The 18,154-nt window shown below is 43.4% G+C and overlaps 1 protein-coding gene across 1 annotated transcript in view; it reads right to left on the reverse strand.

The window, feature by feature from the left end:
- The window catches only part of LOC128368282 (titin-like), a 170,523-nt gene that overhangs the window by 121,740 nt on the left and 30,629 nt on the right, over positions 1-18,154 (reverse strand). The window contains exons 44-79 of the mRNA XM_053329071.1: positions 17,567-18,133; positions 17,048-17,329; positions 16,674-16,952; positions 16,301-16,582; positions 15,936-16,214; positions 15,561-15,848; positions 15,174-15,452; positions 14,790-15,071; positions 14,113-14,391; positions 13,555-13,833; positions 13,158-13,436; positions 12,773-13,060; positions 12,406-12,684; positions 12,037-12,318; positions 11,655-11,930; positions 11,278-11,556; positions 10,913-11,191; positions 10,524-10,811; positions 10,161-10,439; positions 9,631-9,912; positions 8,806-9,084; positions 8,436-8,717; positions 8,070-8,348; positions 7,680-7,967; positions 7,300-7,578; positions 6,927-7,208; positions 6,505-6,783; positions 5,901-6,179; positions 5,487-5,855; positions 5,049-5,327; positions 4,656-4,934; positions 3,857-4,135; positions 2,129-2,408; positions 1,380-1,675; positions 544-831; positions 292-396 (exon numbers count right to left, since the gene is read on the reverse strand). Coding sequence (XP_053185046.1) covers positions 292-396; positions 544-831; positions 1,380-1,675; positions 2,129-2,408; positions 3,857-4,135; positions 4,656-4,934; positions 5,049-5,327; positions 5,487-5,855; positions 5,901-6,179; positions 6,505-6,783; positions 6,927-7,208; positions 7,300-7,578; positions 7,680-7,967; positions 8,070-8,348; positions 8,436-8,717; positions 8,806-9,084; positions 9,631-9,912; positions 10,161-10,439; positions 10,524-10,811; positions 10,913-11,191; positions 11,278-11,556; positions 11,655-11,930; positions 12,037-12,318; positions 12,406-12,684; positions 12,773-13,060; positions 13,158-13,436; positions 13,555-13,833; positions 14,113-14,391; positions 14,790-15,071; positions 15,174-15,452; positions 15,561-15,848; positions 15,936-16,214; positions 16,301-16,582; positions 16,674-16,952; positions 17,048-17,329; positions 17,567-18,133 — 10,329 coding nt within the window. The remainder of the gene's footprint in view (positions 1-291; positions 397-543; positions 832-1,379; positions 1,676-2,128; positions 2,409-3,856; positions 4,136-4,655; positions 4,935-5,048; positions 5,328-5,486; positions 5,856-5,900; positions 6,180-6,504; positions 6,784-6,926; positions 7,209-7,299; positions 7,579-7,679; positions 7,968-8,069; positions 8,349-8,435; positions 8,718-8,805; positions 9,085-9,630; positions 9,913-10,160; positions 10,440-10,523; positions 10,812-10,912; positions 11,192-11,277; positions 11,557-11,654; positions 11,931-12,036; positions 12,319-12,405; positions 12,685-12,772; positions 13,061-13,157; positions 13,437-13,554; positions 13,834-14,112; positions 14,392-14,789; positions 15,072-15,173; positions 15,453-15,560; positions 15,849-15,935; positions 16,215-16,300; positions 16,583-16,673; positions 16,953-17,047; positions 17,330-17,566; positions 18,134-18,154) is intronic.

Genomic DNA, 18,154 nt, shown 5'->3' on the forward strand with positions numbered 1-18,154 from the left:
ACCGCATGTTACACCCAAAACACATCTATGATTAATGAGTCCTTCCCTCTTGGACCAGGCGCCTGGTGCAGTGACGCTATAAATCGTTAAAATGGGGCCGTAAGTGTTTCTTTCATTAGTTGTTCTTTGAGTCTAAGCGATGCTGCTAATGGAGGGAACACAATCTGAGCTTCTTCATATTCTAAACAAAATGGATTTAATGTGACGTTTAATCTTTTATCGATCTTCAGCTTTCAAACTCCACCAAATGTACAAATGTACAGACCGTGATTTTCAGAACCGTGAACTTACTCTCTGTGACAGAAACATTTTTGGGTTCCTCAATGAAGTAAAGGTTGTCCAGCCTTGTGACTGCGGCCGCTGGGGCCTCGGTGGGAGCGGCTTTGGCTCCTGTGTCTGAAAAGAAATCTTGGAGGTGAGTGTCCCAGCAGTAAATGTGTTTCACATGTTGTTTTGTAGTAAGAAAAAAGAAGACAAGAATAAAACAATGATGCAGATGCAGATGAGCCGTTCAGAATGATATAAATAAATCAGGTTCTTTACCTTTCACGGTGACCTTGGCCTTGCAGAAGTCACTGCCAGTAGCATTGCTGGCCTTGCAGAGATAATCCCCACCATCAGTCTTTGCGATGTTGTTGACCTGCAGGCAGGCGGTCCCGTCCACAAAGGTGATTCTAGTGTCTCCGCTGGACTTCAGTTCTCTCCTGTCCTTCATCCAGTTGATCTTCATTGGCATAGTGCCTTTAACGTGGCATTTAAGGATCAGTTTATCCCCTTCCTTCATGGTCACCGGTTGCAGAAGGACATCAAATTTAGGAGCCAGCGCAGTTTCTAAAGGAGTGGTGGGAAAGAAGCAGCATGAAGGCAGCGGCATCAGACCCTCTTCAGCTGAACCCCAAGAGATTCACCCTAACCCTATCCGGCCAGTATTTCACCTAATCTGAGATGAACCCATCTATTAAATAAGAATTCACAAATACTAAGACTCAGAAGACATCTGGGCCAGAAACCAGAATGTGTGAATTCATCAGTGTTTGTTTGAAGGGAAATATTAATGGATCTGCACTGTATTCAAAATATCAGCCTTTAAGACGAAGAGATGCCTCATCAGAGCAGCATTCATGCACTGACCTGATGAAAGTTTCAATATACAATGCTAGATAATCAATATCTATTGGCTGGCTGTCTAAAGATGCAGCATGTGACTGCTCTGAGCTCCTGATGGCTTACAGAGACACAGATCCATTTAAGATAGAGCAATTGAACCGAGGTGAACTTAGACCTGGATGTGAGACTCCAGATGGATTCTGTCCTCGGGTTTCTGGGGGACAGATGAGACACAAACATAAACCGCATTTTGTCAAACAATGAATTCATACCTGAGATGGTGAGAGAAACCCGACATGAAGTTTTGCCGGCTTCGTTGGAGGCCTCGCAGGTGTAGACTCCGCCGTCAGAGGTGGCGGAGCCTTTGATACCCAGCATGGCCATGTTGTTCTTGAAGCTGATGTCGTATTTGTCAGAGCTGTGAATTTCGCTGTCGTCCTTGTACCAGGTGACGTTCAGTGGCTGGGAGCCAGAAACCCGACCCTCTATCTTCACCAACTTACCCACTGAATCCATCATGGTCTCAGACGGCCTCTTGGTGAAGTTTGGAGGGACTGCGCGCTCTGTTAGTGAGGGAGAAGGGGAAGACAGTCAGGCCATGTTGTGATGGTTTGAAATTCAAATCACGGTATCGTTCACCAGGCCAGCGGGCCTTTACCACAGCGTTAGAGGGAGACAGAGAGGCACAGCTAGTCAGACAACATATAAACAACACAAATGAAACAAATATGACCTGCCTATAAATCTCCTTTAAACAAACATGAGTCTGTCCCAACTAAGAACAACAGGAACATGCTCTCAGGGAGCTCTGAGCCATTTCTTTCCAAACCGATCAAACACGGGACCAGTCAACCCTGAACACGCCAACAACAGAATCCAGGACTCTTTAGATGATATGAAATTCCTTCTTTTAACAATGAACACAGGAAACAATACGCATACTGATGGTTACCATTAGTAGCTACAACCACATGTGAGGAATGATGGAGGTGGAAGGAAATGTGTTAGGGTTAATTCATTACCTATTTTAACATGAGCGTGACAGGTGTCAGTTCCTTCGGCATTGGAAATTTCGCAAGTGTATTTTCCCGCTGCCGATGGTCTGTCACTGTTGAGGACCTCAAGAACGCAGGAGGAGTCTGTGGTTTTAACGTTGTACTGGTAAGAAGCCCAGATCAGCTTCTCATCCTTCTTCCAGGTTACACTGACCCGCTGGCTGCCGGCGTAGCTGCACTCGAGCCTCAAAGGTTTACCCAGTTCATGGGAGACATCCTCCAGTTTCTTGACAAATCGCACGGGTTCTGAGAGAAGCAATGTTGGAATCAGTCACAGAAACCACTGATTTGTACATGCGGAAGACGAAGGACTATGTGACTGCGCTGTATCCGGAGGAATCCATGGGAGTTGAAAAAGAGGCTATGTGAATGGAGGGAGCTTTACCTGTATGTGAAGAATGCTACAGGCGAGAGCCAAAAGCTATGTGAGTGGCATTAGTAGTTACACGTAGCAATGGTTCATGCATGAAATGAATTATGAAAGCACTTGAAGCTCTGTGTTGATGGTTAGTATTACCTAGCCGGACATAAGCATGGCAGATATCAGAGCCTTCGCTGTTGGAAATTTCGCAAGTGTATCTTCCACGAGCCTCTTCTCTGTCACTGTTGAGGACTTCCAGCACGCAGCAGCAGTCTGTGGTCATCACATTGTACTGATAAGAAGCCCAGATTGGCCTCCCATCTTTCTTCCAGCTTACGCTCACTCTTTGGCTACCGGTGTACGCGACTCTAAGTGTCAGCGGCTCGCCGACTGTGAATGTGGTGTTTTCCAGCTTCCTGATGAAGCGAGCAGGTTCTGTGAGGAAGCAGTGATGGTTGTTAGATGCCAACATGATGAAGCATTAGTATTACAATTCACAACTGAATCTGTAATTATAATTAAATTGTGAAATTCAATTATTATTAATTAAATTAAGTCCCATCCTATCCCCAGAATACGTTCACTGTTAGAAGCTTTTTTCCATTAATCTTTCTTAAAACAAGGCAACAGTCCAGGTAGCTGGATGCAAACTGGATCAGCAGATCACCTGGTAACCTTTGACTGTTCCACATCCGCACAGCTGTAAGAGTCTGCATGACGTACATTTTGTTTTCTGTGTGACCAAAACAAACCAAACGTCTGTACACGTCTGCCGACCACTCAGTGTGGTACAGCTTTGGGCCAGATGTTCTGAATATGAACCAAATGGCCGATGGAAGAAACCCTCAGAAACCAGTCTGGGAGTAGGATGAACTTCTGCTCACTGTAGCTGTGCATTAGCATATGATGGCTTGCTAGTGAGTGGGTCGTGAGGAGGCTGTGAGTCGTTATACCTTTCTTAGCGGTTTTACAAAAGACGTAAGCGTCACAGATGGCTGAACTTTCTGCATTAGAAACTTGACAAGAATAGACGCCAGCTGCTTCTTCTCTGTCACTATTGAGGACTTCCAGAACACAGGAGGAATCTGTACTCTTAACGTTGTATTTGTACGAAGCCCAGATTGGCTTGCCGTCCTTCGTCCAACTCACGTACACTAGCTGGCTGCCAGTGTACGTGCACGTTAGACTCAATGGATGGCCCAGATGGTAAGATGTGTCTTCTAGCAGTTTCACAAAGCGCACCGGTTCTGGGAGAAGCAACATTAGTGTTAGTCATGTGATGCCGCTTGAGCTGCTAGCAAATCAGTGAATGCAAATGTTAGGAGGAAGTTACCTAGTCGGACATGAGCGTGACAGACAGCAGAGCTACTAGCGTTGGATATTTCACATGAATATTTCCCAGCAGCCTCTTCTTTGTCACTATTGAGAATCTCCAAGACACAGGAGCCGTCTGTGATCTTGACGTTGTACTTATACGAAGCCCAGATCGGTTTGCCATCTTTCGTCCAGCTCACGTGCACATGCTTGCTGCCTGTGTACGTGACCTGAAGCCGCAGAGGCTGGCCGACCCTAAACGTTTTGTCTTCCAGCTTTTTCACAAATCGCACGGGTTCTAGGAGAAGCAAGGATGTGATTTGTTAGCTGAGAAAGATAAAATACAGTAACCTATAACTGTGATCAGTAAAACTACATATAAGGCTCATTATTTCAACATTTTAATGATTCTCAACAACCTGATCCCGTGGTGGTTAAATCCAGATTTGATTCTAATTAGTGAAAGAAAAGCTAAACTACAGAACGTGTGTTGCTAATGGTATTTTTATAATCTGATGTTTCAAGTTTTTAAGTTTCATAGTCAATATAAAAGGTACATTTTTTTTTATTATGTTTTTTGGACATTTTTGGCTTCATTTGAAAGTAGGTGGCAGAGAGTCCGACAGGAAACAGGGAGAGAGAGAAAGAGAGGAATGACCTGCACTACCGAAGCACTCTGAGGTAAATTATCTCTGTTTATATTTATAGACTATTCAGTAATGTACAGAATATAAGACACTATAGAGAGAATAGAGCAATGCAAGGAACCTGAAGTTAATAAAATAAAATAATGAGCCTTAACTATGAACATATTTTACCTAGTTTGACCTGCGCATAGCAGATAGCAGAATTTTCAGAGTTAGAAATCTCGCAGGAGTATCTCCCGGCTGCTTCTAACCGATCACTGTTCAGGACCTCTAACACACACGCGTTATCGGTGGTCTTGACGTTGTATTTGTAGGAGGCCCAGATCGGGTTTCCATCCTTTGTCCAGCTCACATAGACTCTGGGGCTGGCACTGTAAGCGCAGTACAAGGACAGCGGCTGTCCAAGCCTGAACGTGGTGTCTTCCAGCTGCTTTATGAAGCTCACAGGTTCTACAAGAGGCAGTGGTGATGTTAGTTGCATTGTTTTTATGTTACAACAAGCAAATGAATGATAATGTGAAAGGATTGTTCTGTAGGGGATGAGGTGGTAGTTAGTGGCGTTACCTATCTTAACCAGAGCATGGCAGATGTCAGTGCCCTCTGAATTGGAAATCTCACACGAGTATTTCCCGACGGCTTGCTGACTGTCACTGTTGAGAACTTCCAGGGTGCTGGAGAAGTTGGTAGTTACGACGTTGTATTTGTATGACGCCCAGATGGGTTTGCCATCCTTCATCCAGCTGACGTAAATCCTCTGGCTGCCGGTGAATGTGCACTCCAGCGTCAACGGGTGGCCGATTTTATAGAAGGTGTTTCTCAATTTTAGCACAAAGCTGACAGGTTCTAAGAAATCAATTCGCAATGTTAATGTTAGACAATGTAAGCTGTGCTATTTAGCCTTCTAAACAACTGTTATATGATATAGTATGGAAGTGCAAATGATTCAGATGAACTTTTAATTGATGCAGTTGATTCATGCAGTGAGCTACTAAGGAGGTTTACCTAGTCTGACATTAGCATTGCAGGTATCAGTTCCTCCAGCGTTAGAAATTTCACATGTGTATTTTCCAACGGCCTCTTCTCGGTCACTGTTGAGGACTTCTAAGATGCAGGTATCTTCAGTTGTCTGGACGTTGTACTTGTATGATGCCCAGATTGGTTTGCCATCTTTCTTCCAGGTCACGTACGCTCTCTGGCTACCAGCGTACGTGCATTTGAGAGTCAAAGGTTCACGGAGTCTGAAATACGTGTCTTCCAGCTTTTTCACGAAGCGCACCGGCTCTGAGAGTGGTAATATTTGGGTTAATAGCATGTAGATGAAGTTATGTAGCAAGCAAGCAATAAAGATCATGTGACTACAACAAGCCTCCACTGTTTATAGTTAGTAGATGAATGAAAAGCAGTTTGTGACGTTACCTAGGCTGACACGAGCTTGGCAGACGTCGGTTCCAGCTCCGTTGCAAATTTCACAAGAGTAAGTTCCAGCTGCATCAGGCCTGTCGCTGTTGAGGACCTCCAGAATGCAGGTTGAATCTGTAGTTCTAACATTATACTGATAGGAAGCCCAAATCAGCTTGCCGTCCTTTTTCCATGTGACGTGGACCCTCTGAGTGCCGGTGTACGCACAGACTAGTTTCAGCGGTTGACCAACTATGAAAGTCGTGTCTTCCAGCTTCTTGATAAAGCGCACAGGTTCTAAGAGAAGCAATGCTGGTGTTAGAAATGAGCCCAATGTTATGTTGCCATGCATTTCTATGCCTCTATGTCAAAGCCAATGTTACTATTATTGCTGAAATGTGAGATTATTAAAAACATTGAAAGAGCTAAATTAGTATGAGCAAGAGTTGGCAGGACCTCAGAGGGAGAGGGTCCAATAATGTGCCATTTATAACTCTACAGACTGTTGGAAACTGCTTTGGGAGAAATGAAGGTCTTCCATTGCCATTTAACAAAATTTGTCTTTAAAACCTGAAACCTGAAAAATGAATTATAGTGAAATAAGTATGGAAACGAGCATCACCTTTCACCGTCACAGTACAGCCGGCGCAGGCTGAACCGACCCGGTTCTCGGCCTTGCAGACGTACTCGCCGTGATCAAACTTGGTCGTTTTGATCAATTTCAAAGTGGCAACGCCATTTGTGAAGTCCATTGAGCAAGTGTTGGATGTGCGCAGCTTCCCGTCAGCTTTAAACCAAGCTACAGATATATCAGGAGTTCCCGCAATACAGCATTTCAGGGTAACCGCGTCGCCCATAGTTACCTCCACCGGCTCCATCTTTTCAATAAAGTACGGTCGTTCTGAAGTGAAAGATGATGATGATGATTTAGTAAAACTACAGATGGTGATTAATGGATGAGCAAATGAGAAAATGAATTGATGATGATGAATCATTACAAATGTAACTACAAAACTAGGAAAAGTAAACTGCACATTTTAATACCTAGAATAGACACTTGTGCATCGCAAACGTCACTTCCGACTCCGTTGTTGATTTCACAAGAGTATCTGCCGGCTGCTTCCATCCGGTCAGAGTTCAGAACCTCCAGAATGCAGGAGGTGTCTGCGGTAATCACGTTGTACTTATATGAAGCCCAGATGGGTTGACCGTCCTTCTTCCAGGTCACACTTATCATGGGCGTTCCAGCGAATGTGACCTCAAGCCTCAGAGGCTTGCCCATTTCAGATGAAATGTTCTTCAGCTTCCTCACAAAGTGGACTGGTTCTGAGAGAGGTAATTCCATGATCAGTAACATGAAACTCACTTTGGAAGTGCACAGGTGGCTAAAAAAAGAAAAGCTATCATGCTAACAAACCTTTAACAAAGAGGAAAACTGGGCAGCTTTCCTTCCCTGCTTCGTTAATGATCTGACAGGTGTATTCTCCAGCGTGGGATTGTTCCACCCTGTGAAGCACCAAAGTGGCGACATCGTCCTTCAGGGCGATCTCGCAGCCTCTTCCGTGCTGCATTTCCTTGGCTCCCCTGAACCATTTGACTTTCAGGGGGGCACTACCTTTCACTCTAGCTGAGAAAGACACGTTTTGGCCGGGCAATGTTTCCTTCGTCTCTGGTTTTTCCACAAAAGATGGAGGTTCTAGTTTCGGATAAAAAAGATGAGTTGTCAGATAACTTTCTGTAATGGGCCTGATCCTGTGCTTCCTTTCTATCTGTGACTTTATTCACACATCTACTGACCTGTCACCATTATTGAAGCACTCGTCTCGCTGGCTCCTGCAGTATTTACAGCTTTGCATGTGTACTTGCCAGAATCTGACATTGTGACTGCTGGAAGTCTCAGCTTGCAGTTATTATCAGAGCAGCTAATGTCATAGTTTGGACCACTCTTGATCTCCTGGGCATTGTGGAACCAGGAAATGGTTAAAGGAGCAGAGCCGGTGACCTTACACTCCATCTCACCCGGTTTAGTCATAACAAGGTGAGTGTCTCTCAGCTTCCTTATGAAACTTGGTGGAATCAACTTATCTATTGTCAAAAAAAGAAGCATTTTATTAAGTATTTCTGAGCTAACTGTTGAAAGTATAAAAAAACAATAAGAAAGCTTGCATGTATGCACTGGTCACCAACCTGAGACAGAGAGCATAGTTTTACAAGAGGCTACCCCTACATGGTTTGTAACCTCTAGCTTGTATTCTCCAGCGTCTGCTTTATCAGCGGACCGAATCTTCAGGGTGGCAACCTTCTTTGAGAAGGACATCTGATACTTGGCACCAGCAGCGAGCTCTTTGTTATCCTTGAACCACTTAGTTTTAAGCTCTGGCGACCCAGATACTGTGACTTCAAGAGATGTATTCTCTCCTGACTTCACGTTCAAAGTCTCGGGGCTATCCACAATAGCAGCAGGTTCTGGAAATTGTGGAAGAAAGTGTTAAGCTAAATGAATCCTTACACTGTCACTAGCTGTAACGTAATACAGTCTGGAGTAGTACAAACCTAGAACTGTCACTTGGGAGACACACTCCACAACTCCAGAGTCGTTCCTCAGCTGGCAGGTGTATGTGCCAGCTGTGGTTGAGTCAGCCTTGGGCACTACAAGGGTGACCACTCTGTTCTCAAAGGTGATCTTCCTATTGTCACCGTCTCTGAGAACGTGATCTTTGTCCTGAACCCAGGACACAGTCAGAGGCTCAGAGCCTTTAACTGTTGCTGTCAGGTTCAGCTGTTGACTGACTCTCACAGATTGGTCGACCAGTTTCTTGACAAATGCTGGTTGTTCTGAATAGTGATGGAAAGATCAATGGTGAGGTGAAGTAATAGCAGTAAGGCTAATCTTTCAGAAAATAACCACTGATTCTGTACTAACCTTTCAGGCTAATGGCAGCGCGGCAGTGCTCACTTCCTACATTGTTTGAAACCCTGCACTCATAAAGACCAGCATCTTCTTGCTCCAGTTTCATTACGTGGAGAGAGGCAGAGCTGCCCTCACTGACCATCTTATATTTCCTGCTCTCCTTCAGTGGCCTTTTGTCTTTGTACCAGTTCACCTGGAAAGGTTGAGAGCCATACATCTCACAGTGCAGGCTGGCATCTTTCCCAATAATACCCTCCACTGGGTTTGGAGTTTTAATAAAGGATGGGGACTCTGGAAAATATATTAAGATATATCAACAGAAGCAAGAGTCTCAGACAAGCAAGTCTTCACTGCAAGCAGTTCAGATGGGGAGTCCTGAAGTATGGAAATTCTTGTTTGAGGTCATGCTCATGTTCAGTCCATGCCAGAAGAATCCATCCAGATGTTGTCAGAAAATGTAAAACACTAATTAGTGAGAGAAACACTTGCTTATATTCATGCTCCAATAGAGGATAGGTCACATCATATCGAGACGGATTAACACAGAAAAGGGAAGTCGGGATATATCGGAAGTCACTTCATCAAAAATAGGGAAAACCATTTCTCTAAAAAAGAGGTACCACTCGGGTTCATGCAATCCGACACTAATATTTTGGACTGAAACAGACAGCGCTGTTGTTGGACTCCATGCTGAAGTTTTTAGATGAAAAGGTCAAACTCAAGACATAATAGAGACTGGGACTTTACATTCCTTCTTTTTCATGCTACTGAAGTTCAGAGGGGAACAAAATCCACAAAACAACAATATATAGCCGAGGTATGTGTTCAATAGCTGACCTTGAACCGTGAGAACGGTGCTGCAGCTTGCACTGCCAGCATCATTATGTGCCTCACATGTGTAGACTCCGTTATCCTCAAACCTTGAGCTGCGCAGCTGCAGGTATGCAGTCGAGTCAACAAACATTGTTTTATAGTTTCCTCCGTCAGTTATCTTTTGGTCATTTTTGTACCAGCACATATTCAATGAACGTGCGCTGGTGGCCTTGCACTCGAGACGGAGTCCTTCACACTGCTTCACAAAGGTATTCGGAGGCAGTTTGAGGACAAACTGAGGAGGTTCTGCAAAGTCAAAAACAGATCAAGTTACTATCATCACTGTAAAGTAACACTTGACCATCAATGTGACGAATGGAAGATGTCGACAGGTGACTTTTGAGGACAACGTAGATATAGCTGAAAAGAAAAGAGATGGTAAGGCGGAGAAAATGGAAATGAGGAAAGAGGAACTGTGAAAATGGAGAAAAAAAGATGGAGTTATTTGACAGGTGATGACGGCGGTAGTGGACAGAAAAAAAGAGTAGTCCAACCTGTCACCAACAACTCTGCGGTACTTTTCACTGTGCCTGCTTCGTTGCTAACTTGGCAAGAATAAATCCCACTTTGCAGAGTCCCGACTGAGTAAAGCTCTAAAGAGGAAGAATATTTCTCCAGTCTTATTGTACCCAATAGCCCAGTGATGTGTTCGACATCATCCTTGAACCATTTCACTGTAAATGGAGGTGTTCCCTCAAAGACACTCCTGAAGAGTACAGTAGACTTTGGAACAACAGTCTGAGACTCAGGCTCAGTTACAAACGTTGGTGGCACTAAAACCCATAAAGAAAAATTATTACAATACATAAATAATAATCTGAAGCTGAAGGAACAAAACTTGTCTTTTGAATGCTAACCTTGAGCTGTAAGAACTCCATAACACAAATCGCTGCCTGCTTGGTTGGTAACTTTACAGGAATACTCTCCTGTATCAGTACTCTCAGCCAGTGTCAACTCCAGCGAGACACTGTTTTCAATGTGCAGGAGTTTATACTTGGAGCTCTTGGTGATCTTTTGTTTTCCTTTGTTCCATTCAACTGATATTGGAAGAGAACCAGCCACTTTGCACTCCATTGTAACCACTGAGCCCATAATTGCTTGTATATTTGTTAGTTTCCTCATGAATGTTGGAGGAATTATGCCTTCTGTTTAAAACATTATCAAAAGATCATTACAGACACAGAATAAAATGCAATTCTATGAATTACAAATGTACCAAAACATGCTCTGAGAATATCTTACAAACCTAAAACAACCAGCTTGACTTTACAACTACAGCCTCCAACAGAGTTTGTGGCTTCAAGCAGGTATTCTCCGCTGTCTTCCAGTTGAGAGGACTGAATGTTCAGACTGCTGACATTGTTCTCGTAGTAAAGATTATATTTTCTACTTGACTGGAGCTCTCTGCCATCTTTGCTCCATCTTACAACAATTGCAGGAGTTCCAGTTACTCTGCACTCAAGACTAACTGGATCTCCACAAGTCACTTTGACTACGTCTGGCTTCTCTTTGATCATAGGTGGTTCTACAATGCCAAGAAAAAAAGGTGAGTGGCCTGCTGTTAGAACAAGCTGTAAAGCTGAGCCGAAGAATCATGCATGAAGCAGATACCTTGCACTGTGAGGGTGGCAAAGCATTTGTCCTGCCCAGCCTCGTTTACCACCTGGCAAGTGTATTTCCCGCCATGGTTCGCCTCACAGGCAGGAATTCTGAGAGTGGCCATATTGTTCTCAAATCTTCTCTCAATCTTTGGATCCTCTGAGATCCAATTCTCATCTTTTTGCCATTGTACAGAAAGAGGCGCAGAACCTTCCACGCTGCAGCAAAAGACTGCGACATTGCCCCAAACAGTGGAGACATTTTCTATCTTCTTGATAAAAGTCGGAGGGACTAATACAAAGAGAAGACATCATTGTAAAACCAGAAAGTTTCCAGAGGTGTGTGCCTGATGAATGTCAGTGTAGTGTTCAGGTATAAGTAAAACCAACCTTTCATGGATAAAGCTGCAGAGTCAGAGCAGCTTCCAACCTCGTTGGAAACCACACACTGATAACTACCAACATCCTGCACTTCACAGTCCTGGATTTTCAAGATGACATTTTCACTCTCAACTATGAAATACTTTTGACTGGATTTGACTGGCTTGTTATCTTTGAACCATGCAACCTTGAACGGAGCACTTCCTGCCACTCGACAAGCAAACACTGCTGTAGAACCTTTAACAACCTCAAGAGACGTCATCCAATCAACAAACGAAGGAGGCTCTGAAATAACAAAGCAGATTCACTGAAATAACCTTTGATTCATATTAATGATGTTATTTCTAATCTGACGTACTAGTAAAATGTAAACTTGTAAAGGAACACCAACCTTTAACTTCTAGCTCAACAGTGCAACTCTCTGTGCCTGCTTCACTGCGGGCCTCACAGAAGTATTTCCCGCTGTCATTTTCACAAACTTGACAAATCTCTAAGTTGGCAACAGAGTTGAAAAACAATATCTTGTATTTGTCACTTTGGTGAATCTCGGATCCGTCTCTGAACCAATGCACAGAGATCTCTGGAGTACCAGCAACCGTGCACTTAAACACATGACTGTCTCCTACTTTCACTAATGCAACACCTTTAGGTTTCTCAGTGAAAAAGGGGGGCTCTGAAAAAAACAATGCACACAGATGTTATTAAGAAAGTGATGCCTACAAGTTAATCAAGCTGATAAAGGTGAGACACCAATATTAACCTTTTACAAAGAGTGTTGCCTGGCATGAAGTGGAGCCAACATCATTCTGAATTTCACAGATGTAGACTCCAGAATCAAAGACTTTGGCAAAGAAGAGCTCCAGTGTGCTCGAGGTGTTGTCTCTGATCACAGAGCAGTCTTCGCTGGATAAAATCTCTTTCTTGTTTTTAAACCATCGGATGGTCATTGGTGGCGTGCCGGAGACACAAACGTTTAACTTAACCTTTGAGCCAGGCAAAACATTCATGGATTCAGGCTTTTCAAGTATGCATGGAGGTTCTGTTGGTGGAAGAAATCCAATATTTCTATCATATCACAGGCACAACACTGACAGTGTGATTTTGTATTAAACTGCAACAGTCCTAACCTTTAACAGACAACCTCCCAGAGCACTGGACAGATCCTGCTTTGTTCGTAGCCATGCAGGAATAGTTTCCACCGTCTTTACTCTCCAGACGAGTGATCTCCAGAAAAGCAACATTTTCAAAGAACGAGCATTTGTGTTTCTCATCAGTCTGGATCTCTTTGTCATCTTTGTACCACTGTATCGTCATCGGCAGTGTGCCAGATACAAGACACTCAAGATCAATGAAAGATCCTTTGATACCTTCTGTCTCCTTCAGTTCTCTTGTAAAAGTTGGTTTGATTATCTGATCTATTATATATAACATGCAGAAACAGCATTAAGTTGGTTGGAGTCAAAACTAAAAAGAAAATCTCATGAATTAAAAAAACATTTAGGTTAAACTGACCCAAGACAGTAACTGCTGCCTCACAGGAACTGCACCCAGACTCATTTGAAACCTCAAAGGTGTATTCACCACTATCTCTTTTCTCTGTTTTAATAATCTTGAGCACAGAGCTGGTGTCTGTGCGTTCTACTTTGTATCTCTGGCCTGAGGTTAGCTCCTTTCCCGCCTTCATCCATCTGGACTTGACAGGTTTGGTGCCTGAGAATCTGCATTGCAGCCTGGCCGGGTCGCCCTGGGTGACACTGATGGACTTTGCATGTTCTAAAATATTTGCTGGCTCTGGGATAAGAAAATCATCCAAATCTGCATTAGCTGGTAAAACTCAGTGTTAATGAAGCATCAAGCTTGACACAAAAGCAACAGCTGTTAAGACGAGAGCAACAAACGTCCTACAAACCTGTGACAATGAGCACAGCAGCACATCGCTGAGTCCCGGCTTTGTTCTGTGCCTGACAGAAATATTTCCCGCTGTGTGATAATTGAGCTTTTTTCAAATTCAACACAGCACTTTGGGTTTCAAAGGACATCTTTATGTGCTCACTCTCTGTGAGCTCGTGATCATCCTTGATCCAGGAGAAAGTCATGGGAAGCGACCCAGACAACATACACTTCATAGAGATCTCAGAGCCCAGCATACAGCTCATATCCTCTAGTCTCTGAACAAATGTTGGTGGTTCTAGTGAGAGAAGACCACAGATCAGACTGCAGACTGAAGGATTTACACACACTGGTTCACATTGCAGATCTGTATCTCCTAATCTAACTGGCTGTCTAGATAAGAAACCATGTGCAGCAACCTCATCCACAGAAACATTACAGTAATATGCAAACATTTACTTTTAGCTAGTAAATGCCATGTTGACTAACTGCCAAAATGTAATTGCATATAATTTGCTAGTATTTGCATTTAACCTAACATGAGAGATGTCAGTATATCACTCTGTGTTTGACAAACCTTTCAGTGAAATCTGGCAAGAACAAGATGTCTCTCCAACATCATTTGCAACAGTGCACTGGTACATCCCATCATCTCCACTCTCAAAGTTTGAGATCTGAAGAGTGACAGTGTCGTTCTCGATACCGATCAAATGCTTTTTGTCGTTTCTGATCTGCTTGCCATTGAGGAAGCAAGTTATTTCAAATGGAGCAGAGCCTGAAATGGCTCCCTCTAAGATAATGTTGGATCCCTTTACAATCTCAGCTGATTCAAAAGACCTCAGAAACTTTGGAGGCTCTATAAGGAAGAGATAATACGTGTTATATTTAAAGGTTATATGATAATTGCTCGTCTCATGAGGCCAGTCTGGTCCACATAGTCCTACACTTTACTGATACTTTATTCTGATTGGTTATTTTTAATGTCTTTGAGAAGCAAACTCTCGAGCAGTAACATAAACATGGACAGACAAAGAAGAAAAAGCAGCAGCGTATCAATTTTTATCAACTTCATACAAACACGACGAAATTATAGAATCCACCATGAAACAGTTGAGCCATTGGACCAGAAATACAACTCTTATGTCTCTGTATGTGTTAAGATGAGACATGTTACAGCTCTCCCAACTACTTGGAAGAACCATGTGGACCAGACTTTGTGCCAACAGTCTTCAGATTGTTAGAGACTGAACCAACCTTTCACCAGAACTGAGCTGCTGCACTTGTCTCTGCCGGCCTCGCTGGACGCCACACAGACGTAATCTCCACTATCCTCTACACAACAATCCTCCACCTCCAGAGTCGCTATTGAGCTGTCGAAAGACATTGTGTGTCTGTGGTCTGAACTTATTTCCTCTCCGTTTTTAAACCATGTGATGCTAATGACGGGGGTGCCGTGCACTTTGCAGGACAGCTTCAGAGGCTGTCCGGTTTTCAGCAGCTGTGAAGGCTCGAGCTTCATAGTAAATGTTGGGGCTTCTGTAAATTAACAGTAACAATCACAGTAAAGACAAGAGTTTCAGTAAAGAAAAAACAGCACAGTTTTTTCTTTACTTTTTAAAAGAGAGAATGAAACAGCACCTTTCACAAAGAGGTCGGCAGTGCAATCCACCTTCCCAGCATCATTGGACACTTGGCATGTGTATTTAGCCGAGTCACTGGGTTTCACAGAGTGAAGCTCCAAGGAGCTTGAAGAGGCATCTTTCTTTATGAAACATCTTCCACCAGTGAAAAGCTCTTTCTCCTCTCTGAACCATTTAACAACCAGAGGAGCCGATCCTGAAAAGGCTGATTTTAAGACAACATTTGATCCCGGGGAAGTGTCATGTGATTCAGGTTTCACTGTGAAGACTGGAGGCTCTGGAGTTATTTGGGAAGAAAAACAGTAAATATGTACAAAGCCTGTCAAAAATATCTAATCATTAGTAATTTCCTGTTTAATCCGGAAAAGAAGGTCAACTCCTCTACCTTTAATGGATAAGGTACCACTGGTCTCTTTATGCCCGGCATCATTAGAAGCCCGGCACGTATAAACTCCACCATCACTTTGCTCCAGGCTGGTTATCGTCACAGAGGCTTTGCTCTCACTGAAATCAAGCTTATATTTGCCATCACTGTGGAGCTCTTTATCAGCTTTGTACCAAGAAACAACCATCGGCTGAGATCCAGCAACTCTGCACTCCAAGGTAACATTACTACCAATATTTGCATCCACTTTCTTTAGAGGTCTGCTGAAGGATGGTGGAACTGCGCGGTCTGTGTGAGGAAATACATCAGACATGTAATCATCATGGCCCAAATGTGTAAGTCATTATAAATGCTGCATTTTGGGGTCCAACTAACCGAGAACAGTGACTGAGCAGGTGCACTCGTCTTTTCCAACTTTATTGGACACCTCCATCTTGTACTCTGAGGTGTCTCCTTTATCTGCTGCCAGAATCTTTAGCGTGGCAGTGTTTTCCTTCACTGTCATTTTATATTTCCGGCCACTGATCATCTCTTTGTCATCTTTAAACCATTTCACTTTGAGTTGTGGGGTTCCAGAAATGACGCACTCCAGCGTGGCAGAATCTCCTGCTGTTACGCTGATGGACGCGGCTTTCTCTAAGATCCTAGCAGGTTCTAAAGTACAACATGATTTTCAGACTTTAAAGACATCTACATCTGATCATTAAGAACATTTAATAGAAAAAGGAATGTCCTCTAACCTTGAACTGTCAAGACAGCTTCACATTTCTGCTGTCCTGCCTCATTTTCTGCCAGACAAGTGTACTTGCCACTATGCTTTGTTTCAACAGATGAGAAGGAAATGCTGGCGATGTTGTTCTCAAATGTCATTTTGACATTTGGATCATCATCTCTCAGCAATTCAGAGTCCTTCATCCATTTGACAGTGATGGGAGCTGAGCCTTTTATCGTTCCCTGTACTTTCACTGTGCTTCCCAACACTGCAGTGGCACTCTCAATCCTCTTTGAGAACATAGGTGGTTCTACAAGAACAGTAGTAATAATAAATGAAGATAACAATAGTCATAACAAAACTCTTTTATAATGTTACGTTCATGTTTATACACCACTAACCTTTTGGTTTAGCTACAGACTTTGAGGTTACTGACCCGACCTCATTTGATACGACACATTCGTATTCACCAGCGTCACCGCTCTCAAAAGACCTGATCTCCAGAGAGGCCAAGGATCCCTGGGACACAACTCGGTATTTCTTATCTGCGGACAGGGGTTTTTTATTCTTTTTCCAGGCTACCTTGAATGGTGCAGACCCTGTAATCTCATATTCCAACACAGTTACAGATCCTCTAACTGCCTCTACAGAGGGTGACTCCTTTCTGAAAGATGGTGGTTCTAAGAGGGAGCATACAGTTCAGTTAGATATGTTCTAGTTCTGACTATAAATGTCTAAATCTGATTCTGTAGTCAAACTGCCTAACTCAGGGCACCTTTTACTGTAACATTAGTGCTGCAGCTTTCACACCCAGACTCATTGAGAACCTCACAGGTGTAGTTTCCACTGTCACTCAGTGTGACATCCTGTATCTCAAGAGTGGCAAGACCATCCTTCAGACAGAGACCATATCTGCCACCAGCAGACAGCTGCTTGTTATTAAAGAACCAGCTAGTGTGAAGTTCAGGAGATCCTTTGATGGTGCACTGCAGGCGCGTGGTGCTGCCTTGCTTCCAAACTGTGGTGGCTTCCAGCCTCTTAACAAAGACTGGTGGCTCTGGAGGGTCGTGCAGTTACAAAGGTCCAATATGAAGTAAAATTACTAAATTACTTAAAAATAACAATGCAGCATTATAAAAGAAGAGGTTCAAGACTTAAAAAGGACAATTGAAGCAGCACACACAGTATCAAAACTGGACACCATTCAGTGAAATTATGTTAATGTTCAGTACTGCAGATTTGCATCAGTGTCAAATTTTGCAGTATGCATGAATATTAACTAGACAAGTCTTACCTTGTACCTTCACCGAGGTGGAACAAGTTGCACTCCCCGCTTCATTTGTCACCGTACAAATATAATTGCCCCAATCTTTCTGTGTGGTCTTTGGGATATCAAGAATAACTGTCTTATCCTCAAAAGACAGTTTACAGTCCGGGGACTGGTGGACCTTTCGACCATCTCTGGTCCAGGTGACAGTAACTCCAGTGTCCTCATCCACCTGACACTCCAGGTGTAGAGGAGCTCCAACCACAGCAGCAACTTGACCCAGGGGCTTTACAAAGTTGGGTTTGTCAATAACATTCAGCTCCATGCTGCACTCAGCTGTCCCAACATTATTGGACACTTTGCAGATGTAAAGGCCACGGTCAGCTGGCTCAAGTTTGGTTATCTCAAGAGTGTGTTTATTCTTTTCACACAACATCTGGCAGTGTGTCTGCTCTTTGGTTATGGCCTGGCTGTCTTTGAGCCAGGCAACATTCAGAGGAGCAGATCCTGTTATTTCACACTGTATCACTGCCCTCTTTCCAACATATACAGTTTGAGGGTCAGGTTTACTTATAAAGGCAGGAGGGAATTGTTCTATAAGAATTAAGAAAAAAA

Source organism: Scomber japonicus, chromosome 11 (assembly GCF_027409825.1).
Source record: "Scomber japonicus isolate fScoJap1 chromosome 11, fScoJap1.pri, whole genome shotgun sequence".
Lineage (NCBI taxonomy): Eukaryota > Metazoa > Chordata > Actinopteri > Scombriformes > Scombridae > Scomber > Scomber japonicus.